Source organism: Ursus americanus, chromosome 21 (assembly GCF_024610735.1).
Source record: "Ursus americanus isolate L20-20 chromosome 21, mUrsAme1.1.p, whole genome shotgun sequence".
NCBI classification, from domain to species: domain Eukaryota; kingdom Metazoa; phylum Chordata; class Mammalia; order Carnivora; family Ursidae; genus Ursus; species Ursus americanus.
The window spans coordinates 261,624-288,800 of record NC_142147.1 but is presented as its reverse complement, the minus strand read 5'-3'; the positions used below and the strand labels follow the sequence as shown (position 1 = coordinate 288,800).

Below are 27,177 nucleotides of genomic sequence, written 5' to 3'. Positions count from 1 at the left end.
CTTTGCGCACATCTGTCTCCTGGGACTCAACACCTGGAGGCAGAATTGCTGGTTGTAAATTGTCCTCCACATGGCGGTGCGGATGCAGTCCCCCAGCAGTGGACGGCGGTCTTCTCGGCCTGGAGCTGGCACTGCTGTTTCCACCAAGAGACGCACGAGACTGTCGTGAATCCGCTTATGTTTGCCATTAGGAGATTAGACTTTTCCCTGTTTACTGAGCCCCAGGCTGCTTGCGGGGAGCAGGGGAGGGTACTGGCACACCCCTCAGAATCTGGTAAGGTGGGACCAGGAGCTTCCTTGTCGGGGCCACCTGTCCTGATCTCTGTTGCATGCTTCGAAATGTGGGCACCTGGGACTAAGTTCCTCAACACCGACGACAGGAGCGCCAGTGTGTCCCGACCCAACTTAACCTGTGGGCAGGGCCAGAGCTTCTCAGCGGATTCTAATGTGGAGCCCAGAACGGAGGGCGTGCTGGTTTCCACTGTAATCTCAAGCTCACTCTCGCCACTGAAGGTTTCTGACATACATCTTTAAATTTCTCTGGTCTTGGGGTGCCTGGGTGGCTCAGTCAGTTAAGCACACGACTCTTGATTTCGACTCAGGTCATGATCTCAGGATCATGAGATCAAGCCCGTGTCAGGCCCCCTGCTCAGTGTGGAGTCTGAGATTCTCTCTCTCCCCCGCCCCTCCCCCGAGTTGTGCCCCCCCCCAAAAAAATAAAATCTTTAAACTTCTCTAGTCTTGTAATAAATACAACAAGCATTCAAGAGATGAGGGACTTCTTTTTAGAAAATCAGAATTCTTTTTTAAATAGAAAAATACTTTTCATGAACATTTATCCTTTAATATATCTACTTTACAAAAATCAGTACCTATTTTTTTTTTTTTAAAAGGAGGGACATTTGTAGTCTTTGTCAGTTTACACACCCCCCCCCCCCCCCGTTCATCTTAAGTCTGAGAAAGGAAAAAAGGCAGTGCTCGGCCCAAGCAGACAGTTGAGGCAGCTCCCCGGAAACAGTCTGATACACAACAGCTCCGCAGTGCAGAGATGGGGGCAGGGAGAGAGCCGAGAGCTGGACCTCGGCGAGAAACCTGCATGAAACTGGAGATTCAGAGTGGAGAAAAGGAAACGGACAGACCTACCTTTTTCACGAGGGCTGGAGATAAGGAGCTGTACAAAAGACCCTGCGACAGGGAAGACGGCTTACACAGAGAGTAAGAAATCGCCGCCGTACAGACCCTGAAAACAGAAAACAGACCTAATGTAGAGATAGCGTGCACGCAGACTAAGGGATGGAATACAAGTAAGTCTGCATTTCACAAAAGTGAGCTGACTGCATTCTAAACCAGATGTCCCGAGGGCTAGTCTTGGCCTCAGCCCTGGGCCAGGCCAGCTCCCCTGAGCCCTCGGGAACTGACCCCCATGTCACACCCGTGGGTCTGAGCTCTGTCCATGCTGAAGGCACAGACCCAGAAAACACAGCAACGGTCAGACTGTGCAAGGACGGGGTTGCTTTCACCGCATGTAAAGAGTCACGGCCAGGAAAGAAGCGATCAAGTCAGATGTGGCTGAAGTGCTACTGATGTGTCATCTAAAAGGTTTCCACTCACCCAGGTGTTAGCAAATCCTTCACTGTTCCTTCCTAAGAGAAGTCTGCAGAACCAGACAGAAGCATACCCAATTTTAAACTGAGCCTGAGGGGGAGTCTCTGCCCACCTGTGTTGGGTTGTCAAGTGTCAGGAGGAAGAGCCCAATGAGAAGAGACCAACCCCAGGGCCCAGGGAAAGTCAGGAAGGTGCCTAGGAAGGAAGGGGGACCGGGGTACCTTCAGGACTGACTGCCAGTGGGGACTCTCGGTGTTGCCAACAGCCCCTAAGAGGCTGGACGGCTCTGCCTCCCACTGTGGAGGGCACCGTGGCCTAAGGCAGACATTCTGGTCCATGTCTCTCCCCTCTCTAATTCCTTATGCTTTTCGCGAGTTCTGTCCATGAACCGCAATCCCAGTCCCAGCAAACTCTCACTGGAGCCACCTGGCTTCTTCCCTGGCCCTCTGTCCATTCATCCTAAGTCTAGACTCCAGGACCCCGCCCTCACCGGCCCCCCTCTCCCCAGAACCTACCACCCACAAGCACCACACTATCAACTTGCCAGGTGCCCCCACACAGAAGGGCAGGGGTGTGGTTCCACCCCCTAGGTCCTAAAATGGGTCTGGCCCACAGCGGTGTACAAGGGAACCATGGGGGGTATGCCAGCACAAACTTCCAGAACGATGGGTCTCAAAACCCTTTCAGATGAGTTTCTTTGGACTGGGCAACTCCATGTGCAGGAACTCACCCACAGAAAAAGCTACTCGCCACAGGGAAGCCCAGCAACCCAGCCAGAGGGACGGGTCCAACCGGATGCCAGGTGCCCCCAAGACAAAACCCAGTAATGCTCGCCACAGCCCAAAGATGGCTTAACAACATGGGAGGATGTCGGTCTATCGCTAATGTCTTAAAAGGCAATTTTTAAGGTTGTAGGATCTCATTTTCGTAAACAAAGAAATAGACACACACACAAATACACACAATATAAGACTCTGGAAAGACATATTCCGAGAGTTAAAGAGTGATTATCTATGGAGCGCATCAATTTTATCTGATGAGAATGTGTTACTTTGAGAGTGGAGAGGCACAGGGGAGGGGCGGGAGGAGCAGCTCACTTCAGGCAGAAGAGCAAGGTCTCTGCGGTTCCAAATGTCAGGAGGCTGCTGAAGAACTCTGGAATGGGGAGGCTCCTGGCAGGGGCGGGAGAGCTCACATGCACCGCCGGGAGCACAGACCTGGACTCGCCCAGGTGGACGACCAAGGCAGCCAAGCCCAGCACGTGGGAGGCACTCAGGCTCGGGCCCTGAAATGGGAGACGGTGTTTCACCAGGAAGGAGGGCAGAGCCCACTTCCCAGGTGGAGGGAGCCGGCAGGCCTACCTGGTGACGGAGCAGCTGGCAGAGCCGGGTGAGCAAGACAGGGAGGGCCCTGCGTCCACACATGGTCGTCACGAAGTGAGCTGCCCAGGGGCCCTGCCTGCAGAGAGCCACCGAGACCAGCAGTCCGGCCAGTCCTGGCCCTGCACAGCCCTCCCACATGCTCTGCCGCAAGAGCACTCACACACAAGAGGCCTAAGAACGAACCAGGCTTTCCCCAAACAGTGGGGTCTCCTGTGGTGATGCTTACCCTCTGCCGTGTCTCCACCTGACAAAGTCAGCACGGCCCCTCCACCCCACCTGGGACCCCAACCAGTACAGCAGGCAGGACCCAGGAGCCAGGGTCAGAGCTGGACTAGGAATGCACAGCCATGCTCCTCGTCCTCGTCATGAAGATGGGGAGAAGCTCCACTCCACGCGGGAGGCCTGCTCAGAGCAGCCAGGCCGCCCCGCACACAGCTCCACACCACCCCGTGAAAATCACCAGCCTCTACCTGTCTGGTGGGGTGAAGCTGGAGGCAGCGATCAGGTTCTGACAAAAAGACGTCAACAGGAGGTCCGCAACCTAACAGAGAGAGCTGGTCACTGAGGGCACAGAGTCCCGGAGAGCAACGTCCGTCAGCCTGTTTACACCTCTGACGTTGCAAAGCAGGCACGCGTCTGCAGCGGAAGCTATCACGCTGACCGGCAGCCGAACCCCATTCCCAAATCCTGAAAGACCGCGGGCCAGGGGTCCCACAGTCCCAGCCAGGCAATGTCACGACAGAGAACAGGACCAGCGCACCTCGTCTACACAGGCCCAGAGAGAAACAGTTTTCGGCTTCGGGGCCACGAACAGCATCTGCTGCACGTTCTTTAGAGATTTAAAAAGAGTTTGTACGCGAGGAGGCCGGGGCTGGCTGATCCCGGGCCGAGCACGCCCAGCTCCTGGGTGTCCTGTCTCCCGGGGAGGAGGCCGCTGCATCAGCACTGTTCACACAATCCAGCCCCGCTCGACAGCATACTGTAGGCCTCCTGCACTCACCTCCTGTTCCTGCGGCTCCAGTCCTGGAGCCAGGATATCGAGCTGGACTTGCGACACCTCAGAGCCGCAGTCCTCCTCGCCCGGGCCCAAGGCGGAGCTGAGCCTCTCAGAGACGACTGCCATCTGAGCGGAGACAACTACAAATGGAGAAATGCGGTCAGACGAGCAGGAGAGCCGCTGGTGCCCACCCCCGACTGCACCCCGGGGCTGGCTCTGCAGGAGAAGCAGGCTCTAGACAGCAGCACAGCCCCCGTTCCGGGAGCAACACCTCCCACTGAGGCGGGGGCCGCGCATCCACCAGCCGGCGGTTCAGATCGCTTCGCCCACGCGGCAGGTGGCGCTGCTGAGACAGCGGACTGGCACGAGACGGGGCAGAACGGGGCCAGGAGCCACCCACTGCCGTTCCCTGGATTATCAGAGGGGTCGATGCATTCCTTCACCATCACAGACCTCCACTTTGTATGTCCATCTCCGTCTGAAGTCACGGGCCAGCTGCCCCCCACACTGTCACATCTGCCCGAGGCTCCATGTCCCACCGCCAGCCTCAGGGCGCCAGAGGCCAGGAAACAAACGGCCGACCGGGCCAGGTGGAAACGGCAAGTCTGCTGCTAGAGACCAGGCTGACCTGACCTGTCCGGGTTCCACCTCGACGTCCCCACACGCCCAATTCACAGGAGTGCAACTGAGAGGCCACACCCCCTGTGACCCTGTGCACCCCCTCAAGCAGGGAAACTGAGCTGCATTATTAAGAGTTCCTCTGGGAAGCTCTCAGAGAACATTCTGTCCTGGTTTGAATACAATGGATTTATAATATATAAAAATCTATTACAGTTATTGGGTAAAAATAGGGTTTAATTATTTTAGATTCTGCATTTTTCCCAACAAAAATCTCTTCAGTACAAGAAGCTGGTATTTTATTTTACGGACCGGCGTGAACCATTCACGTTATCACACTATCATTCGTGACTCACCATTTTACAGGAACTAGTCGCACAGAAGCAGAGGCCTAGTGCCTAGTGTCACCGCTAGTCCACCAGTTGAGAAAGAGAACCCACAGCCTAGTAAGGCCAGTTTTCTCCCCCTCTATCACCTGTCCTGCTGGGATGTCCAAAAGCAGAGGAGTCATCTCTGCTAAGGGTCTGTGACAGCCTGCACGACAGACCCGTCTTCCGGCCAGCACCTGCCGGCACTGCACTCAGGCTTAACTGAGCTCTGGCCACGGCTGGATGCCCGCTGGGCCCACGGACACCCACTGCAGACAGTGCTGCCCACAGCCAGGTCCTCACCGTCATACTGGGAGGGGTCTGTCATGGCGGCTCTGAGCTCTCTGAGCGCAGCTGCGAGCGGTCCCAGCGGTTCTTCCGCACAGCCGGCGTCCCCCTTCACTCCTGGGGCTGCACCTGGGAGAGGACAGGACACACACCACTGGACGTGGCTCCTCTGTGAGAAGGGCAGACAGAGGCGCCAGACAAGGTGCTGCACTGCTGGGCACTAATCGTGGTATCAGAAACTTGTTTATAAATGTTGAAGGAAACACATGGGTCTGTGCACAACATGCCACAGAGGTGACAAGCACGCACGTAAGGTAAAAGGACCAGAAGCACAGTAAGGGGGTCTGGGTGGGGACACAGGATTCTGGATGGGTGACAATTTATTCCACTTCTCAAGATTTAAGTAACATTGTCATACTGTTTTTTGTAATAGGATGTTAAAAAAAAAAAAAGATGTAAAGAAAAAAGCTAAGAATTAGTATACATGAGATGATTACTGGTTCTCAACATACATTTCACGGATTTATGAAAAAAGATTAGCTCTGATCACATATTTGTAAAAGAAAAATGTTTCTTGGGACGGCTGGGTGGCTCAGTTGGTTAAGCGTCCAACTTCTGATTTCAGCTCAGGTAAGATTATCAGGGTAGTGAGATCAAGCCTCGTGTCGGGCTCCACGCTGGGTGTGGAGCCTGCGTAAGATTCTCTCTCTCCCTCCGCCCCTCCCCGCTGCTCGCACACATGCTCGCTCTCTCTTAAAAAACACAATTTTTCCCCCTTTCTTTCTTTCTTTTTTCCCCACTCTTTTCATGTTAAGCTCTATACCCAACTTGGGGTCTGAACTCACAATCCTGAGATCAAGTTTCACATGCTCCGCTGACTGAGCCAGCCAGGTGCCCAAACATAAAATTTTCATTATAAAAAAGAAGGCACAAGGGCCTGGGTGGCTCAGCTGGTTAAGCGCCAAGATCCGAGGATCCCGGGATTGAGCCCCACATCGGGCTCCCTGCTCAGCAGGGAGCCTGCTTCTCCCTCTTCCTCTGCCCCTCACCCTGCTCATGCTCCCGTGCTCTCTCTCAAATTAATAAATAAAATCTTAAAAAAAAAAAAAAAGAAAAGGAAGGCACACTACATGTTTTAAAAGCAAAATAAGTTCACGTTCTGGAGTCACGGGAGAACACAATGGACACACGGAGTGAGTCTCACAGTGTAGACACCATGATGAAACTAAAAACCCTATGGCTTCTTTTATAAGCCTTGCCAGATGAAGTACAGAAAACATTCTCGAGGTCCCAGGCAGGGCCAGGGGGCTGGGTAGCGAGCAGCATGCCTCCCACATGCTGGACACAGCCCTACAAGCCTCCCTGGTACCGCAGCTGCTTCAATACCGGTACAAACGAGTGTGAGACCCGGGACCTTCATGCTTCGCCCACTCAAGTTTTCTCAGTCGCTGTGGCTCTGAGAAATCATCCAAGCAAGTAAAAGGAAGGGTTTTGGGAGACGGAACTAGGAAACACAGCTTCATGCAGCCTAGGTGGCCCTGCAAAGGTCAGTGGATTTAAACCACGCGACAGTGCTGAGGAACCAGGCCCTCCTGACGGGCCTCCCACCACCGCCCTGTTAGCAGAGACAACGGGATAGGCAGGAACACGCCAGCAAGGCTGCCCAGCGGCTCCAAGCACCGCTGTCTCACGCGCACTGTTGCAGATGGGACCTAGGTCTGCAACACTGAGCCCCAGGAGCTGGGCGATCCCCAACCCACTAGAGAAGACCTCAACCATCCCAACAAGAGGAACCCCCATGACGCCCCCACTTCAGAATCAACATTACAGGCCTCAAGCCTGGCGGCCTCGTTTGACACCTTGCCCAAATCAGGACAGGCGAGCAGAAGCCTATCAGGTAACCTTCCGGAGCCTCTGGGCTGGCACCCTGGGACCTGACGGTAGGGTGGGTCCATCCTGACTGAGCCAGACCAGCACTGGCTGCGTGGTCGCTTGCACACCTCGTGACCAGGGAAGCAGAAAGGTGCCCATCTCAGGGACACACAGACCCATTAGCCTTACTTTCTGGCTTCTTCTCCTCGGCAGTGGAGCAGGCTTGGCGGTAGGTGGAATACAGAGACGGGGGAATTTTATCTGCCCTGGATCAGGAGCAAACATGAAAACCAAGTCAACTATGACTCAAATTAGCTCTCAAGCTCACAATTCCAAAAACTATCATAAAACAGACGTACACGATATAATCTATTATCCGTACCTTATAGCGTGACCCTGTTTTCTAAGAAAAAGAAACCATCACATGAATCAAACGGTCCTTCCTATTTCATGGTTTGTCATACACACACACACATAGTTGCCAACGTGGTTGTCTCAGGACAGTGAGATTATAAATGAGTTTTACTTCTCTCATTAAGTCTGGGTAATTTCCAAATTTTTTAAATGAACCTATACTGCTTTTATTTTTTAAAAGATTTTATTTATTTGACAGAGAGAGAGAGACAGGCAGCGAGAGAGGGAACACAAGCAGGGGGAGTGGGAGAGGAAGAAGCAGGCTCCCAGTGGAGGAGCCTGATGTGGGATTCAATCCCAGAACGCCGGGATCACGCCCTGAGCCAAAGGCAGACGCATAATGACTGCGCCACCCAGGCGCCCCATAAATGAACCTATATTGCTTTTAATGAGTAATACTGAGAAAAACACCCAATTAATGACATTAAAAATACACAGAATTATCGAACAAAGTCCCGTGATAAAGATGTTCAGAGGAGCAGGAGCCACCGAGTGACAGCCCAGGTATGGGACACGTGCAGCGGCGTGACCTACAGGACACAGTCTCAAAATGAGCAGTGAGGCAGGAGGGCACCTGCCCCATGGTGCTGCAAACCCAGACGATGAGCCAGGGAAAGGAGGGAGGTGGGTGGGCCCCAGAGCAGGATGCAGAGGACGGCCCACAGCTGAGGAGCACACCAAGTGCCCGGGGCCTGGAAAGCTGTGAGCCTCAGGGTTAGAAAACAACGCAAAGAAAAAGAAAGAGCAAATCTGAGGAGATGGAGAAATCCACAGAAAAGAACATTTCAAACACCACTTATTCTCAGACAGTGACAGAAGGGTCGGGCAGGTAAACTGCAAGAAATCCCCCTGAAAGGAGAGCAAATAACACCCAAAAAACCAGATATGCAAAAACGTGACAGAGAACAGGTCAGAAGACAATCCTGGCCATCCGATGTCTGGCAAGCAGGTCCCCACAGGAAAGGGGACCTGCAGGAAACAAGCTACTGACACCATCTGGGCCTGGGGTTTGCTTCCAAATAGTCCATAGTAGTGGGGGACAGGGGCATGTTAGCATGACGTAAGTACTATGCTATTTTCTGTCTTAAATTTTTCATAACAAAAGCTGCTAAAGTATCTGAGAAAATTTCTTAGTACTGAAGGACATGAATTTCCAGATTAAAAGGCCCACCTTCTGGGGCGCCTGGGTGGCACAGCGGTTAAGCGTCTGCCTCCAGCTCAGGGCGTGATCCCAGCGTTCTGGGATCGAGCCCCACATCAGGCTCCTCTGCTAGGAGCCTGCTTCTTCCTCTCCCACTCCCCCTGCTTGTGTTCCCTCTCTCGCTGGTTGTCTCTATCTCTGCCAAATAAATAAACAAAATCTTTAAAAAAAAAAAAAAAGGCCCACCTTCTGCCCAAACAAGAAATGAAATTAGGGGGCGCCTGGGTGGCACAGTGGTTAAGCGTCTGCCTTCGGCTCAGGGCATGATCCTGGCGTTATGGGATCGAGCCCCACATCAGGCTCCTCTGCTAGGAGCCTGCTTCTTCCTCTCCCACTCCCCCTGCTTGTGTTCCCTCTCTCGCTGGCTGTCTCTATCTCTGTTGAATAAATAATAAATAAAAAAAAAATTTTAAAAAAAAAAGAAATGAAATTAGATCCACACCAAAATACACAGCTATAAAATTACAGAACACAGGCAACAACAAAAAAGAGACACTGCAAGTCTCCAGAGAGAAAAACACAGGTCACATGCAAAGAATCAGAAATATAACATCTCAACATCAACACTAGAAGCTAGACATCAATGGAGCAATACTTTAAGAAATTGAGGAAAAGTATCTCCAACCCATATTTCTTTTTTTTTTAATGATTTTTTATTATATTATGTTAGTCACCATACAGTACATCCCCGGTTTCCGATGTAAGGCTCGATGATTCATTAGTTGTGTATAACACCCAGTGCACCATGCAATACGTGCCCTCCTTACTACCCATCACCGGTCTATCCCATTCCCCCACCCCCCTCCCCTCTGAGGCCCTCAGTTTGTTTCTCATAGTCCATAGTCTCTCATGTTTCATTCCCCCTTCTGATTACCCCCCCTTTCTTTATCCCTTTCTTCCCCTACCGATCATCCTAGTTCTTATGTTCCATAGATGAGAGAAATCATATGATAGTTGTCTTTCTCTGCTTGACTTATTTCACTTAGCATTATCTCCTCCAGTGCTGTCCATGTTGTAGCAAATGTTGAGAACTCGTTCTTTCTGATAGCTGAGTAATATTCCATTGTATATATGGACCACAACTTCTTAATCCAGTCATCTGTTGAAGGGCATCTCGGCTCCTTCCACGATTTAGCTATTGTGGACATTGCTGCTATGAACATTGGGGTGCATATGGCCCTTCTCTTCACTACGTCTGTATCTTTGGGGTAAATACCCAGTAGTGCAATGGCTGGATCATAGGGTAGCTCAATTTTTAACTTTTTAAGGGACCTCCACACTGTTTTCCAGAGTGGCTGTACCAACTTGCATTCCCACCAGCAATGTAGGAGGGATCCCCTTTCTCCACATCCTCTCCAACAATTGTTGTTTCTTGCCTTGTCTATTTTTGCCATTCTAACTGGCGTAAGGTGGTATCTCAGTGTGGTTTTGATTTGAATTTCCTTGATGGCTAATGATTTTGAACATTTTTTCATGTGTCTGTTAGCCATTTGTATGTCTTCATTGGAAAAGTGTCTGTTCATATCTTCTGCCCATTTTTTGATTTGTTTATTTGTTTCTCGTGTATTGAGTTTGAGAAGTTCTTTGTAGATCTTGGATACCAGTCCTTTATCTGTAGTGTCATTTGCAAATATATTCTCCCATTCCGTGGGCTGCCTCTTAGTTTTTCTGACTGTTTCCTTGGCTGTGCAGAAACTTTTAATCTTGATGAAGTCCCATAAATTCATTTTATCTTTTGTTTCTCTTGCCTTTGGGGATGTGTCATGAAAAAGGTTGCTTTGGCCGATGTCGTAGAGGTTGTTGCCTATGTTCTCCTCTAGAATTTTGATAGATTCCTGTCTCACATTGAGGTCTTTCATCCATTTGGAGTTTATTTTTGTGTATGGTGTGAGATAGTGGTCAAGTTTCATTCTTTTGCATGTAGCTGTCCAATTTTCCCAGCACCATTTATTGAAGAGACTGTCTTTTTCCCACCGGATGTTTTTTCCTGCTTTATCAAAGATTAGTTGCCCAAAGAGCCGAGGGTCCATTTCTGGGCTCTCTATTCTGTTCCATTGGTCTGTGTGTCTGTTTTTGTGCCAGTACCATGCTGTCTTTGTGATCACAGCTTTGTAGTACAGCTCGAAATCCTCCAACCCATATTTCTATACCCCACCAAACTACCTACCAAATGTGAGGGCTGAAGAAGAAGAAAGGAAAGGAAGGGAAGGAAGGGAAAGAAGGGAAGGGAAGAGAAGGGAAAGGAAGGGGAAAAAGAAATATAGAGATAACAAAAATCAGTTAAGAGTTGAAAATGCTTGCCTCTGGAGAAAAACAAATGGCAGGGGGGGCGTGGGGGAATGGCTGTTTCTCCTAATAAACGTTACAGAACTGACACTTTAATCTACATTTTTATTTGGCTTTGACAAAAACAATTTTTTAAAAGATTTTATTTATTTGAGAGAGAGAGAAAGAGAGCGTGCGAGAGAGAGCACAAGTGAGGGGGGAGGGGGGAGTACAAGCAGGGGTGGGGAGACAGACTCCCCGTTGAGCAGGGAGCCTGACATGGGACTCGATCCCAGGACCCTGAGATCACCACCTGAGCCGAAGACAGACACTTCACTGACTCAGCCACCCAGGCGCCCCCAAAGACAATTTTTTAAAGCCTACAAATAAATGTTAATGAATGAGGAAGCCATACCATGCAAACATCAAAAAGAAAAAAAGCTGGTATTAACAGCCTAATAAATAAATAAAGCCTAATAAAGACATTACATAATAATGAATGAAAAAATATCCAGCAAGAAGGCTATATTTTGAAGGCTGTAACCATCATAAACTTGTATGCAACTGATAAAATAGGCTTCAAAATACATAAACATAAATTTCACAGAATTACAAGGAGAAAATGACAAAACCACAACAACATCCATAATAAAGTGACAGAAAACTGGTCAGGATACAGGAAACTCGAGAACAAGTAAAATGGAACAAGCAGACCCCACACCATCCAAATTAAAGAGTGTGCAGGAATGTTTACAAATGCCCAATGTGTACGTAGTCTACGGGAAAGGCTCAACTTGAAAAAAATCCATAAAAAGCTAATCATGTTCTTTGAAAATAATATAATTAAATTAGAAATCAACAATAAAAGCTCAGGGACAAATACCTATATGTTTGGAAAATTTTTTAATTCATTTACAACTAACTAAAAATTGTAAGAAAATCGTAACACAAGTAATAAAACATTTAGAGCTGAATGACAGTCTCAGAACTATATATTGAAACCTTTGGAAGGCACTAAAGTAACACTTAGAGGTAAATTATATTAAGATATACACAAGAAAGATTATAAAAACTGAGTTAAACAACCAGCTTAAGAACCTATAAAAAGAGTAAATTCAAGAAAATACAAAGAAAATGAAACTAAATAAAAACTAAAATCTAAAAGCAATGAAACAGAAGATAAAAAATAAATCAGCAGGTTTACCAAAAAGCAGTTATGCAATAAAATTAATATAACAGACAAATCTTTAACAAGAGAGAATCACAAAGAAAGGGCAAAACTGACACTAGCAGGAATTACAAAAAAAAAAAAAAAAAAAAAGGTGCCTGGATTGCTCAGACATCCAACTCTTGATCCCACCTCGTATCTTGATCTCAGGGTTGTGAGTTCAAGCCCCATATTGGGCGTGCAGCCCATTTATAAACATACACACACGATAAACAATGCTATGTCAGTAAATTTGAAAATTTAGATGAAATAGATGGTTTCCTAGAAATATACAACTAACTCAAGGAGAAATAAAAAACCTAAAAATATAAACATTCAAGAAACTGAATCAGTTGTCAAGAGCCTACCTCCAAAATAGATACCAGGAACAGATGATTTTATAGCCAAGTTTTACCAAACCTAAAGGGACACAGAATAGCTGCGTTACACGGACTGTTTTAGGAGACAGGAAAGAGGGAAGGCCGCCCAATTCATTCCATGACGTACTACAGTCTTGATGTCAAAGCAGCCAAGATAAGTAAAAGAGTACGAGACAAAGATGCAAAAACCCTAAATAAAGTATCACTAACTCAAATTCAACAGCCTGTATAATAAAAAATCATTACCAAGAAGGGAATGATCCAGGAATGCAAGGACAGTGGAAAAATCAATGTAATCTGTCCTATAACAGATTACAGAACAGCAAAACCATCTTAGATGCAACAAAAGCATTAATTCATGCTAAAAGTCCTTAGCAAATTCACAGAGGGAACTTTCTTACTATCGTAGAAACGATATGAAAATATAAGGAGACAACAGCAAATGTAAATATTAGTAAAACTTTAGAAGCATTCCTATTTGAGTCAGGATCAAGACAGCGTCTAATTCCTACGATTTAATATTATCATAAAAAGCCTACAGAACGCAGTAAGACAAAAATGAAGAGCTATAAAGATCAGAAAGGAAAAGACAAACTGTTAACTCTTACAGACAATGTGATTATCTACAAAGAAAACCCACCAACCAGCTACTACAAGTAAGTGCAGCAGGGTTACTGGATAGGGGACCACCCCCACCTCAGCAATAACCAAAAAAAAAAGTAATATGCTTTTCACAGCAACAAAATCTAAGTACCTAGTAGTATACTGAACGAAAAATTTACAAGATAGAAAAATCTACAATTGAAAGGGTTAAATAGATATACTATGTTCACAGAAGGAAAAAGTTATCATAACAAAGTCAACTACCCACAATCTCTAAAATTATTCCACGAAAAATTCTGAGATTTCACAGAGATACATCCAAGGAGGTCCACTGAAGCACGACCATAACACGACACTGGAGCTCACCTAAGAGTTCTGTTACAGGGGATGGGCAAACTAATCAAGGTGGTTATTCTGTAGGCCACGGGGCCTTGGGGTCATGCAGCACAGCAGCTGCAGCCAGAGAACAGAATTCGGTGCCGTGGTGAAACAAGTGACCCAGAGCACACGGCCATCAGGGCAAGTGAAAAGGCCAGCTGCAGAAGGTCACAGTGCGATGTGTGTGCGTGGACACATACCCACTTTGTAGCAGCAAACATGTGCAATGAAAGAAGTAAACAGAAAAAAGAGGGGCGCCTGGGAGGCTCAGTCGGTTAGGCATCTGACTCTTGATTTCAGCTCAGGTCATGATCCCAGGGTTGTGAGATTGAGCCTATGTCCTTCTCCCTTGGCCCCTCCCCCAACTAAAAAGATGATAAAAAGTGAAACAAAAATAGAAAAAAGATTATACATCAACTTCACGATAATGGTTTCCTTAGAAAGGGAAAAAGGAAAGTGGGTCAGGGAGCTGGACTGAGAAGGGTTTTTTGTTTTGTTTTGTTTTTTTGAGAGAGAGAGAGAGAAGAGAGATAATGAGAGAGCACGAGCAGGGGGTGGGAAGAGGGAGAAGCAGACTCCCCACCAAGCACGGAGCCCGATGTGGGGCTCGATCCCAGGACCCTGACCTCATGGCTTGAGCTGAACGCAGACGCTTCATGGACTGAGCCACCCAGATGCCCTGAGAAGGGTTTCCACAATACCAGTACTGTTTTATTTTGAGCAAAAACAAAAAAAAGGAAAGGCAGCAAAGCATTAATGTGAGTGAGGCATATGGGTGCTTTTTATTACATTGGTCTCTGTACTTTTAGAATATTTTATTTATTTATTTTTTAAAGATTTTATTTATTTATTTGACAGAGAGACAGCCAGCAAGAGAGGAAACACAAGCAGCAGGAGTGGGAGAGGAAGAAGCAGGCTTCCCAGCAGAGCAGGGAGCCCGATGCGGGGCTCGATCCCAGGATGCTTAACGACTGAGCCACCCAGGTGCCCCATGGAATATTTTATATAAAAAAATAAACAAACATAAAGATCCCAAAGAATGGTCTTATTTTAAGATGAAAACATTTACTTTTACTTTCTAGGCTCTTTCTCTTTTCGACCTTCTTACGGGTATCATTATGCTGTAAGAGCCCCACTAGGAAGCAGGATTTACAGACAGGACAACCCTGGGAAGCCAGTCACATGCAAGCTGGGGGCCCGAGACTCCATGTCCTCCCGGAGTCCTGGTCTACCCCAATCTCTTGTGGGGCGAGGCTTCTAAGTCTCCCTGTTCTTTTCCTTCTTTGCTTAAATTCTCCTTTCACAATGATTATGGACCAATAACATGACTTTTAAATTCCCAGAATGAAAGCCCTAAAAGTTCATCAAAAAATGACAGTCAGTGGTGATATTCAGAATTGAAGAAAATTTTTTAAAATCTTAACCAATTTTGAGGGGTGTGTGGGTGGCTCAGTCAGTTAAGCATCTGTCTTCGACTCAGGTCATGATCCCAGGTTCTGGGACTGAGTCCCCCGTCAGGCTCCCTGCTCAGTAGGGAGACTGCTTCTCCCTCTCCCTCTCCCTCTGCCTGCTGCTCTCCCTGCTTGTGTCCTCTGTCAAATAAATAAAGAAAATCTTTAAAAAAATAATAAATAAAATAAAATCTTAACAAATTTTGAGCCAATATTTTATAAATAAAACACATTTCTCCCTTCAACAGATGACTGGATTAAGAAGTTGTGGTCCATATATACAATGGAATATTACTCAGCAATCAGAAAGAACGAGTTCTCAACATTTGCTACAACATGGACAGCACTGGAGGAGATAATGCTAAGTGAAATAAGTCAAGCAGAGAAAGACAACTATCATATGATTTCTCTCATCTATGGAACATAAGAACTAGGATGATCAGTAGGGGAAGAAAGGGATAAAGAAAGGGGGGGTAATCAGAAGGGGGAATGAAACATGAGAGACTATGGACTATGAGAAACAAACTGAGGGCTACAGAGGGGAGGGGGGTGGGGGAATGGGATAGACTGGTGATGGGTAGTAAGGAGGGCACGTATTGCATGGTGCACTGGGTGTTATACACAACTAATGAATCATCGAGCCTTACATCGGAAACCGGGGATGTACTGTATGGTGACTAACATAATATAATAAAAAATCATTATAAAAAAAAAAAAAAAACCATTTCTCTACAAAAGAATCACAATTCTTTGCATTTGTCAACAACCCTCCTGGAAACAGGTGTCCTTGCGTACCTCTTCAGGGACTCTATCAAGGCGGCTCTGGAATCGGGGGTTCTCGGAAGCTGTGAGGGAAGGTGGGATTCAAGTGAGACATCTGCGTTCTGCCAACAGGGACCCAAGTCCGTGACCACACGTACTGACCACTCGAGGTGTGAGCAGGGCAGGGAGAAAGTGAGACACGTAGTAGGGTCTCCTGAAGATGCTGCAACAAGAAGAGCAGACTCAGAGTCGCAGGTGACAGAAGCGTCAGAACACCGTCCTGACAACTACGAAAACATCCACTTCCACAGAAACTCACTGCATCTCACAGGGTGGCCCCAGCGGGTTGTCTCATTCCATGTCGCATGGCTAAGATATACCACAGTTGTATTTCAGAGACAGAGCGTGAATGCGCGTGCGAGCGTGCGAGGGGGGGATGGGGAGAGGGAGAGAGAGAGAATCTCAAACAGACAACCCGCTGAGCATGGAGCCCAACATCGGGCTCAATCCCAGGACCCCGAGATCATGACTTGAGCCAAAACCAAGAGTCGGCCACACCGTGGGCTCATTCTCACCCTTCTTTGGGGGCTCTACGCAACAATACCCATTGGCTTTTCTCAAGAAAATGAGTCTCACAGCAAGGGCTCTGAGCCACCTCACCACAGGACTCGTGCTGGGGCGTCTATCTCAGTCACCCACAATCACAACAGACACCCTGCTCCGAGGGGCTCTGAGGACAGACGGGAAAACTCCAGGAAGCATGCCCCTACCTGGCCTCCATGACGGCAACAGGAATCTTCCCTGTGTGTTCAAACACCGTGATGGCCTTCTCCACATCCTGGTGCGCTTGGCTGTGGGGCTGGCTCCACATGGGGAGGACGGGAAAGGAACAGACGATGTGAAAGAAAAGACACTGACCAGGGAAGGGTGCCATCAGCCTACTGTTTGGTACCACGACAACTCTGCCATTTCAAGGGGGACAGCAAGGGGACGTTCGGACAAACCGATGCCAGCAAGACCACGGAAAGGGACTGACTGCTGTTTCACGTTCCCAGGAAGCTCACACCTAGCAATGAGCCACCCGGGGACCATTCAACACCTCTGGGAGGCTCTGCCGCCCTCCTGGCTCCCCTCAAGGAGAACACAGGGTTCTGAAGAAAGACTCTGAGGGGAAGGTGAAGGAACTTAATTTTTCAGAGTTAAAAAAATTATGAAATGACAACATATGAACACCAATAACCCTTAAATAGATACCTACATTAAATACTTAAAAATATGGGTCACCTGGGTGGCTCAGTCTGTGAAGCCTCTGCCTTCGGCTCAGGTCATGATCCCAGGGTCCTGGGATCAAGTCCCACATTGGGCTCCCTGCTCAGAGGGGAGCCTGCTTCTCCCCCTCCCACCCGCTCATGTTCTCTCAAATAAATGAATAAAATCTTAAAAACAAAAACCCATATATATAAACGTGTGTGTGTGTGTGTGTGTATAAATACTTTAAAATATTCACCTAACACTCTCCTGGCAGCTTTAAGGGCTCTCTGGCCACTCACAACTTTTAAGTCATAGAGGTTTTTTTTTTCTTTAGATTTTATTTATTTATGAGAGAGAGAGAGAGAAAGAGAGGGAGCATGAGCAGGGGGTGGGACAGGGGGAGAGGGAGAAGAAGACTCCCCGCTGAGCAGGGAGCCCGACAGGGGACTCGATCCCAGGACCCGGGATCATGACCTGAGCCGAAGGCAGACACCTCACCGACCGAGCCGCCCAGGCGCCCCTAAGTAAAAGAATCTTAAAATAACACATACACACACCACAGAGCCATCTGACATTTGGTTTACGTATAGTTAACACTTCTTCCTGAAATTCTTAGAAACACAGGATCTTCCTCCCACCCTGTTTTAAAGACCTCGTCTTTGCTGCAAACCCACATGAATGAAGATCTGAAAGACAGGCCTTCCTGCACACAGTAACTTGCTTAACTCCCATCCTCCAGCTGCAGCAGACAGAAAAGGCCCACACGCTCAGCTCAGAGTCCCAGGAAGTCAGACTGTGCTTGGTGAGCACGGGCCAGAGGCCACAGGAAGCCACAGAACCGAGGTGGCCTTACCTCTGCGATGTCCCTGGCTGAAGACAGATCCTCGTAAAGGCCCATGTTTTCCACCGAAACCTGCAGAGGCGACATGGTCGGGAATGTGAGGCACTGGCCTTTGTGGGGAGAGGCAGAATAAGCCGCCGCTGCTGGGGAGGGGAGGCCGTGACTCGCCTTCAGGTCAGCCAGGCGCGTCCGGGCCAGCGCGACGTAGTCTGTGAGCAGCGAGCGGTACTTGCTGGGCACCAGCGGTGGATGGAAAATGTGCACCTGCAGGCAGACGGCAGAGCAGGGCGCCGTCAGCCCACCGACCGCGGGTGACCTTGTGGGGCAGCAGCAACGGCTCACCGCGGACACCTGAACTTACAGCGATAGCAGGAAACTCAAAGGATGAGCCCAAGACTCAGGGGGCTTGAGCCAGAGCTGGAACAGACAGAATCTGGGGCGAGGGTCTGTCTCTACATGCACCTGTGGACTGTCCTTCCCAAGGGGGCCTGGCCGGGCGGGGCCTGTGTCCTCCCACAGAGCTGGCCCCTCGCCCACGGCAGCCTGGCACCCCCGCCCCGAGTCTCTCCCCTGAAGCACTAGCACAGGGGTGCTCCAGCTCCAAGGACACAAGGGTCAAGCCCTCAGGGCAGGGTGCAAGCTCTGACCTTCACTCCCTGATGGGTACATTCTATATGCTTCTTTGTCCCTTAGGCCACACATATTCTTTGGAATGTAATGGAAATTTCTGAATTACAGAAAGAACTAAGAATCAGTCTCCAGGGCCCAACGCTCCAAGAATCCTGGGCAGAGTGACCTGACTAAAAAAGAAAGCTTGCAGAAAGGCATTTTTAACCATGAAATTCATACAGATTTGTTATTAAAAATGCAAACTATATGAAGGTGTAATGTCTTCCACCCCTGGAAGTAATGGCCACGGGCACTTTGGGGTGTATCCTCCTGGTTCTTCTTCAACATAAAACTATATCATTTTATATCTTAACTGAAATTTGAATAAAAACCTGAAACTACCAAAAATATATATATGATATATATATCTATATCAATCACATATATCTCATTGAGAACCCAAACGTGGGGCCGTGGCGTACAGGACAATGTCCTCCCACTGAGTGGGTGCTGAGGACGTCCTGCTGGGCTGGCACAACCTCCCCGACCTTGCTGGGGCTGTGTGCTGTCCCCGACCATGCCCCAGGGATGGACAAGGGGCTGGTTCCGGGGCATCTTACCAGCATACACGTGGTTTCTACACCCGAGAGCACAATGACAAACCCAGCTGTAAGGTCTGCACCGGGGAAAGACAGCGGGATGCCCGGGTGGGTGGACAGCCGCTCACCTGCAGATACCGGGGAGCCTCAAAGGGCACGAGGTCTGACAGGAACTTGAAGAGAAAGACCAGGGTCTTCTTGCTGCCACTGTGGAAGCCCCTCGTGTTCCCGAAGGAGGCCTGGAGGGAGAGGCGGGCGTGAGGGCGAGGGGCCGTGCACCCACACGGGGACAGGTCACGCGGCGGCAGAAACAGAGGCTCAGGTGCATCAAAGGGAAACAGCCACCTGGGCTCCTGTAATCCCACGATGCCACGGCTCTGCCTGCCTGAGAAGATGGGCTGAAAAGTTATTTAAAACAAAAATTAAAAATATATTCCTGTAGGGGCGCCTGGGTGGCACAGCGGTTAAGCATCTGCCTTCGGCTCAGGGCGTGATCCCGGTGTTCTGGGATCGAGCCCCACATCGGGCTCCTCTGCAATGAGCCTGCTTCTTCCTCTCCCACTCCCCCTGCTTATGTTCCTTCTCTCGCTGGCTGTCTCTCTGTCGACTAAATAAATAAAATCTTAAAAAAAAAAAAATTATATATATATATTCCTGTAGAAAACAGTAACTGTACCATCTTTTTGTGACCTTCGGAAGCACAGTGTATTAGCTGCCCTAACAAGGGCTCTTTCCTCAATGAATAAACACATTCTACACGATGAAGCCACTTCTGAACCACGGTAACTCCCGAGGAGTTACTCTTCTGTGAGGAGACAAGGTCACCGCAGGGGAGCGAGCCAAGAAAGGCACCCCCTCGGGACCCTGAAAGAGCCCAGCTCACAAGAGAAAAGCAGGCCCTTCCAGGAATTGAGGGCGCCTGGGGATTCCAGAACGGGCCTCGGCCCAGAAGGGCTGCAAGGAGCCTCTGTCCAGAGAACTGAACACCCAGCCACACGAAGTCCTGCCCCGGCCCAGCTCGCCAGAACGCCATAGCCTCCGCCACTATGCGTGGAGGGCCGCGGCAGCAACCTGTCAAAGCGCACGACAGAATTCTTCTGAACAGGACAGCGGTGCAGACACAAGCAGCCACCAGGTAAGGGGAAGATGGCAGCAGGGCAGGAGGACCCCAGGCTCGCCTTGTCCCACAAACGCAACTAGGTAACAATCAAATCATCCCAGATGCCCCAGAAACCGACCTGAAGACTGACAAAGTCCACAACGCTATAAAACTAGAAGTCGACCACAAGACCACAGATACATGGAGCTCAAACAACATGCGACTGAAAATGAATGGGTCAACCAAGAAGTCAAAGAAGAAAAAAAAGCACATGGAAACAAATGAAGATGAACACACAACAGTCCAAAACCTCTGGGATGCGGAGAAGCGGTTCTCAGGAAGCAAGGAAAAACTCAAATACATAACCTAACCCTACACCTCAACCAGCTAGAAAAACCAACAGAAGCAGAACCTAACACCAACAGAAAGAAGGAAATAGAAAGATGGAGCAGAAACAAACAATATAGAAACTTAAAAAAAAAAAAAAAAAGGAGAACAGACCAATGAAACCAGGAGCTGGTTCTTTGAAAAAAAGCAATAAAAACGATAAATCTCTAGCCAGACTTATCAAGAAAAAAAGAAAGGACCCCAAAAAACAAAATCACAAATGAGAGAGGAGAAGTAACAACCAATACCACAGAACTAGAAACAATTATAAGACATTATTATGAAAAACTATATGCCAACAAATTGGACAACCTGGAAGAAATGGATAAATTCCTAGAAACATATAACCTCCCAAAACAGGAACAAATTGAAAACATGAACAGCGATTCCCAGCAGAGAAATTCAATCAGTCCCAAAAAACTCCCAACCAACAAAAAGTCCAGGCCAGATGGCTTCACAAGTGAATTCTACCAAACATTTCTAGTTAATACCTATTCTCCTCAAACTATTCCAAAAAATTGCCAAAAGAAAGCTACCAAATTTGTTCTACGAGGACAGCATGACCCTGACACCAAAACTAAATAAAAACCCCACTAAAGAAGAATTACAGGCCAACAGCCCTGATGAACAAGGGTGCAAAACTCCTCAGCAAGATACTAGCAAACCGAATCCAACAATACATGAAAACCCCACTCAGTGCGTCACAAGCGGGACCTATCCCGGGGCTACAAGGGGGGTTCAGTATCTGCAAACCAACGTGACACAGCACATCACTGAGAGAAAGGTCAAGAATCACACGATCACTTCAACAGATGCAGAAGAAACGTCTGACAAAGTACAGCATCCGTTCATGATAAAAACCCTCAACAAAGGTTTAGAGGGAACGTACCTCTACATAATAAAGGCCATATATGAAAACCCACAGCTGACATCATCCTAAAAGGGAGAAACTGAGAGTCTTTCCCCTTAAGGTCAGGAACACGACAAGGATGCCCACTTTTATTCAACATAGCACTGAAGTCCTAGCCAAAGAAATCATACCACAAACAGAAATAAATGGCATTTGAATCAGCAAGGAGAAAGCAAAACTTTCATTATCTGTAGGACATGACACTATATACAGAAAACCTAAAAGACTCCACCAAAAAAGTACTATACCTGATAAACTCAGTAAAGTCACAGGATACAAAATCAATGTCCAGAAACCTGTTACATTTCTATACATTAATAATGATGCAGCAGAAAGAGAAATTAAGAAAACAACCCCATTTACAACTGCACCAAAAACACTAAGATACCCAGGAATAAACCCAACCAAAGAGGTAAAAGACCTGTACTCTGAAAACTGTAAATGTGCAGATTGCTGGGGCAACTGGGTGGCTCAGTTGCTCTGTCTCAAATAAATAAAATCTTAATTTTTTTTAAAGATTTTATTTATTTATTTGCGAGAGAGAGGGAGAGCACACAGAGGCAGAGGGAGAGGGGGAAGCAGACTCCCTGCTGAGAAGGGAGCCCGATGCAGGACTCGACCCCAGGACCCTGGGATCACGACCTGAGCCGACGGCAGACACTTCACCGACTGAGCCACCCAGGCACCCCTCAAATAAATAAAACCTTTAAGAAAAATACTAAATCAAAGGATATAAGCACCTCTATGTTTATAGCAGCATTATTTATAATACCCAAGCTATGGAAGCAGCCCAAGTGTCCCCTGACTGCTGGATGGACCAAGAAGATGTGGTGTACACACGCAACAGAATCTTACTCATCTAGAAAAGAATGCAGTCTTGTCATTTGCAAAGACATGGATGGAGCTACAGAATGTTATGCTAAGTGAAATAAATCAGAGAAAGACAAAGACCGTATGATCTCACTCACTGTGGAACTTAAACAAAAGACCGAAGGAAAAAGAGAGGCAAACCACGAAACAGGCTCTGAAGTACAGAGAACACCCAGATGGTGACCAGAGGGGAGTCGGGTGGGGGGGGGGGGTGCGGGAAACAGGTGATGGGGATGGAGTGCACTTGAGATGAGCACCGGGTGATTGAAATAAAAACAAAAAAACAAAACAAAACAAAAAAGCCAGCAGATGGGAAGAGGACCATCCCCACATCACCATTCAGCTCCCCGCAAAGTACGAGGGGCATCATTTCCTCCCTCTAGCCTGTCTACACGGAAGGGTTAGTGACTCTTGGCAACATCCACTCGGTCAAGAGTGAGCCTCAATGACACCGTGGAAACAGGACTCGAAACGCCAGAGGAGAGCACAGTTCATGTGAAGGATTCATGTCCGCTCTCCAGAATAACAGGCACGTCCCCGGGTCTGCGGCTGCAACAGCATTTAATGTCACACCAGGAAAAAGACAGTTATTCTCATTAGAAAAATTACAAGCACACGGTGATGAGCTAAGAACCGTAATTCATGATCCCAAAGGGCTCAAATTTAAAATCATCACATTGGCCTATTTACATTAACATTCTTGAAATTAAGATTAAAGAGATCTTCAAACACTGAACATACACATAAACATCTGTCAAATTCACCCAACCATTTACTTAAATTGGGTGCATTTTATATAAATGATATCTCAATAAAGTTTATTTAAAAGGTAAAAGGAAAAACAAAACCAAAACACCCCACCATCAACACAGCACTTGCAAAGCATTCCTGTCCTTATGTTGCCCTGAGAACTCAGCAAATCCCAGGCCCGGGGGACACCTGGATGGACCAAATCACCTGGACACAGCTCTCGGCAGACAGAGGACACAGGCCAGCTCTGATGACCACCAAGGGTACCCCGGCAGTGAACACTGCCAAGAGCCCCTGTGAGGCCAGCGGGTGCCCTGGGCCGACAGCCCGTTGTGGGGGAACACAGGACTGATGGGAAGAATAAAGAAAGAACATCACGACCACCCATCCTCTACCAGCACCCCAGGCCAGCAGAGGCTGGGCCAAGGCAGGCTTCTGCCAGTGCAGCCGCCCTCAGAACCGGAGCAAGGTGGGCTCCCCGCAAGGAAGCAACAGCTGCATCACCCCGCAGCGTGGCAGGAAAACCCAAAACCTCCACAAAGGTTTTGTACCCAACAGATTCACACAGGCCCAGCCTTCCAAGTGGACATCTGGAAGCCGTGTCCTCAGCAGCGGGACTCTGCTGGTCTGTGAACAGCGGCACAGACGTGGCAAGAACACGGATGTGGCGCCAACAGAGAGGAGGGACCCAAGAGCACTCCTCTGGGACACACCACATGGTGCACGCAGCAGCCACCACCGCGTTTGTCTTCATGCTTTCCTGACGGCACCCCCAGACCCGGAGACTGAATCGGGCAGGCGCGGCGGCAACGACAGGGGGCGGGGGAGGGCGCGCGGCAAACCCCGGACAGGGCAGCACGGAGCCCCAGGGGTGGCCGCGAGGAGCAGACCTGACCACGGGAATGCATCTGTTCCTACGACGGCAAGTCGGGGGCCCAGCCACGAGCACACACTGCCGGGAGGGAGCTCACCTGGAACCAGTCAGAGTAGGATGGGAACACAGAGGGGCCCTCCAGCGCAGCCTGACGCACCACCAGGAACGCGGTGACCATGCTGTCCAGGTCGCAGCTCTCGAACGCACGGGCCAGCAATCGGGCCACCCAGTCTAGGAGGGAACAACCCATCACAGCTGGCAGACGAGGACGTGCATGCATGCTCCGGGGGTAGGGCACGCCACTTAGGAGGGTATGCATGTCCAGCGCCAAGTTCAAGAGACTGGGTCACGAATGCCCAGAGCAGCCAAACACAGGCTACGTGAGGTGAGGCCGGAGCCAGCAGGGCCGGCACCACGAGAGACAGACGAAGGGCACAGATGAGAAGACACAGGGCACCCCCGGGGCAGTGAGAGGAGCAGCAACATCCACCTGTAGGCTCACCCGCAAATAAGCGGACACACGCACACGCCACGGGGCGCCCACCCAGTGTACCTTTAACCAGCCGCTGCGCTTCAGGCAGGCAGATCACCAGCGTGGACACACAAGAGAGCACGTGCCGCCAGTTCACCTCGTGTGTTTCCAGAACTTCTTGTAAGTGGCCAACCAGCTCCTCTGGACGTAGTATCTCGAAGAGCTAAAACAGAAGTTCCCGACTCGGCGGTCGAACAAGCCCGTCACCAGGCAGCTGCAGCCTCACCCCCATCCCACCTCCAGGGACGCTTCTGCCGCCGTCCTCAGGGTCCGTGTGGGCAGGAAGGATTCTCACTTCAAGGAGAAGGTGTTTTGCCCAAGTCACAAATCCAGCCTCTGGGCCCCCTGGTGGTCTAGGCAGGAATGGCTGTGTCTGCCGGCCCTTCTCCCTGGGCTGGGAGCCACGGAGCCCCCTGGCAGCTGCCACCCAGCACCAAGCACAGGAGCAGCAGGGCAGAATGCCGCACGACACCCACCCTGCGGTACAGACTGGTGAGCAGACGGTGGGTCTTCGCAAAGCTCCACTCTCTCTGCATTTGAACAGCATCAGAAACTTCATTCAGAAATAAAAACAGACAAAAACGGCCAGTCAGTCATCATGAAAAGCTGTCTTCTGTTTTGACGTCAAAAAACTGCCTTGTTTTAATTGGCATTTTCTCAGTTATTAGCAAACATTTCTGTTTGTGAACTGTTTTCTACTCTCAAGTGTCTGTGTCTTTGGCCCAGCTCCCTGCTGCTAACCCTTCATCATATTTTCTGTGTTTTCTAATCCATTAATTATATTTCAATTTTGCTGCTTTTCCACTTTAACTGTCGATAAGCAATCAGGGAGGGCGCTGCTGCTGGAGCGGGCAACGAGCCCTACGCAAGCCCCTCAGAGTGCAACACAGCTGTGCCCATAGCTTCCCTCGTGCCACCGGACGACCCGGCCCAGGGACACAGTGCCACACGCAGATAAAGCTCGGTGGGCAAGGTGCTCATTTTAGCCCCTCAAGGAACAGTGAAAACTTGCAAACACCATCACTGAACGGATGGTGACATCAACCCAAGGACACTCACTGGTACATGTCATGACATCGATCACTTTGGAGAAGAGCCGTAACTACAGCTGACCCTTGAACAACACGGATTTGAAATGTGTGGGTGCACTTACATGCGGTTTTTCCCTAATCAGTACGGCACAGTTCTGTCAGTGTATTCTCTTCCTTATCGTGTCCGTTACTTTTCTGCAGCTTACTTTAATGTCAGAACAATACATGGTGCGTACAAAATATGCATTAATCAAGTGTTTCTTACCAGGAAGGCTGGTAGTAGTTAAGTTCTGGAAAGTCAAAAGCTACATGCAGATTTTCAGCTGCACAGGGGTCAGGGTCCCTAACCCCCACATCATTCAAGGATCAACTGTCCATAAGAAAATGCTTATGATAGATGAATTATTATGACAGATTCTAGGACTTCATTTGTTAACGAGATTTTCAAAATCTATTGAGAAAAGACCACAAGAAAGGCTTCACATTAAATGTATTTCTATTTTGATGACGATATGGGTGACAGTTCTCCTTCCCATACTTCGTTAATTCTGAATTTTCCTTATGAGAATGTGTAACTTTCGAATGAAAGGGTATCCGACGATAACGTGTCCTCGAGTCTCGACCTGTCTCAGAGCACTACCTTTGGGGCCCATGCTCCCATAAGGGAGGCAAACAAGCTGGGTCCCGGAACCCACCTCTCAGCACCGGCTTGTGAGTGAGCACCTGAGTCAGAGTGTGACTGTAAAACCTCTTTGGAGCATCCGCTGAGATCATGCCGCCACACGTGCGTCCACAGAGCACGCCGACCCTGCGAACACAGTACGGAAAGTCCCCAGCAGTGCTGACAGCATCACACACACCACCGCAGCTCAGCAAAGGCGACTGTCCGGAAGGCTGCATGGACCCCCGAGGCCCCAACTCCCAGTTCAGGGGGTGCAGAGGCTTGCCCTTTTCAAAACCCTGAAGCACTCGCTCTGCCAGGCCACTGTGCCACCGACTTGAAAAGAAGTCCAGGGGTGTCTGGGGGGCTCAGTTGGTGAAGCCTGCCTTCAGCTGAGGTCATGATCCCGGGGTCCTGGGATCTAGCCCTGCGTCGGGCTCTCTGTTCAGCGAGGAGCCTGCTTTTCCCTCTCCTCTCCCAGCTTGTGTGCTCTCTCTCCCTATCTCTGTCTCTCTCGAATAAATAAATAAAATCTTAAAAAAAAAAAAAAAAAAAAAGAGGAATGAAGGAACGGAGGGAGGGAGGGAGGGAGGGAGGGAGGGAGGAAGGAAGGAAGGAAGGAAGAAAAGTCCAGAGAAGGGCAGGTCCAATAAGAAAGGAGCTGCCCATGGAGTACGGAAGCAGAAAGGGAAGTCTGGGTCAGTCCACAGCAACATGCCAACATCACAAAGCCTCAGTCTGCCCATCTGTGAAATGGGTATCATGGGCAGCAGGGCAACAGCCAGGCTGGTGCAAAGCACCTGGCATCCACAGGCACTCAGATGCAGCAACGGTTCCTGAAGCCAAGGACATCCCATGCCAGGGTGAGAAGGACAGCGGGTAAGATGTCACTGACAGGGCAGGAGGGACGAAAGGTGTTGGGGCTGCCTGACAGCAGGGCCCTGAGGGCACTTCAGTGCGCCAGGGTCACAG

At 48.9% G+C, this 27,177-nt stretch overlaps 1 protein-coding gene across 5 annotated transcripts in view; it reads right to left on the bottom strand.

Annotated features, from left to right (window-relative positions):
* The window catches only part of FANCA (FA complementation group A), a 57,966-nt gene that overhangs the window by 16,574 nt on the left and 14,215 nt on the right, over positions 1-27,177 (bottom strand). For all 5 annotated transcript variants that reach the window (XR_006775440.2, XR_006775441.2, XM_045772812.2 and 2 more), the window contains exons 11-27: positions 26,240-26,352; positions 24,990-25,066; positions 24,535-24,676; positions 24,079-24,212; positions 19,220-19,330; positions 18,052-18,147; positions 17,896-17,955; positions 16,562-16,650; positions 15,954-16,014; positions 15,825-15,874; positions 7,320-7,396; positions 5,274-5,387; positions 3,988-4,124; positions 3,458-3,528; positions 2,967-3,063; positions 2,703-2,890; positions 1,144-1,240 (exon numbers count right to left, since the gene is read on the bottom strand). Coding sequence is in view for 3 of the 5 variants with exons in the window: in XM_045772812.2 (XP_045628768.1) it covers positions 1,144-1,240; positions 2,703-2,890; positions 2,967-3,063; positions 3,458-3,528; positions 3,988-4,124; positions 5,274-5,387; positions 7,320-7,396; positions 15,825-15,874; positions 15,954-16,014; positions 16,562-16,650; positions 17,896-17,955; positions 18,052-18,147; positions 19,220-19,330; positions 24,079-24,212; positions 24,535-24,676; positions 24,990-25,066; positions 26,240-26,352 (1,714 nt within the window). In the remaining 2 variants the exon portion in view is untranslated. The remainder of the gene's footprint in view (positions 1-1,143; positions 1,241-2,702; positions 2,891-2,966; positions 3,064-3,457; positions 3,529-3,987; positions 4,125-5,273; positions 5,388-7,319; positions 7,397-15,824; positions 15,875-15,953; positions 16,015-16,561; positions 16,651-17,895; positions 17,956-18,051; positions 18,148-19,219; positions 19,331-24,078; positions 24,213-24,534; positions 24,677-24,989; positions 25,067-26,239; positions 26,353-27,177) is intronic.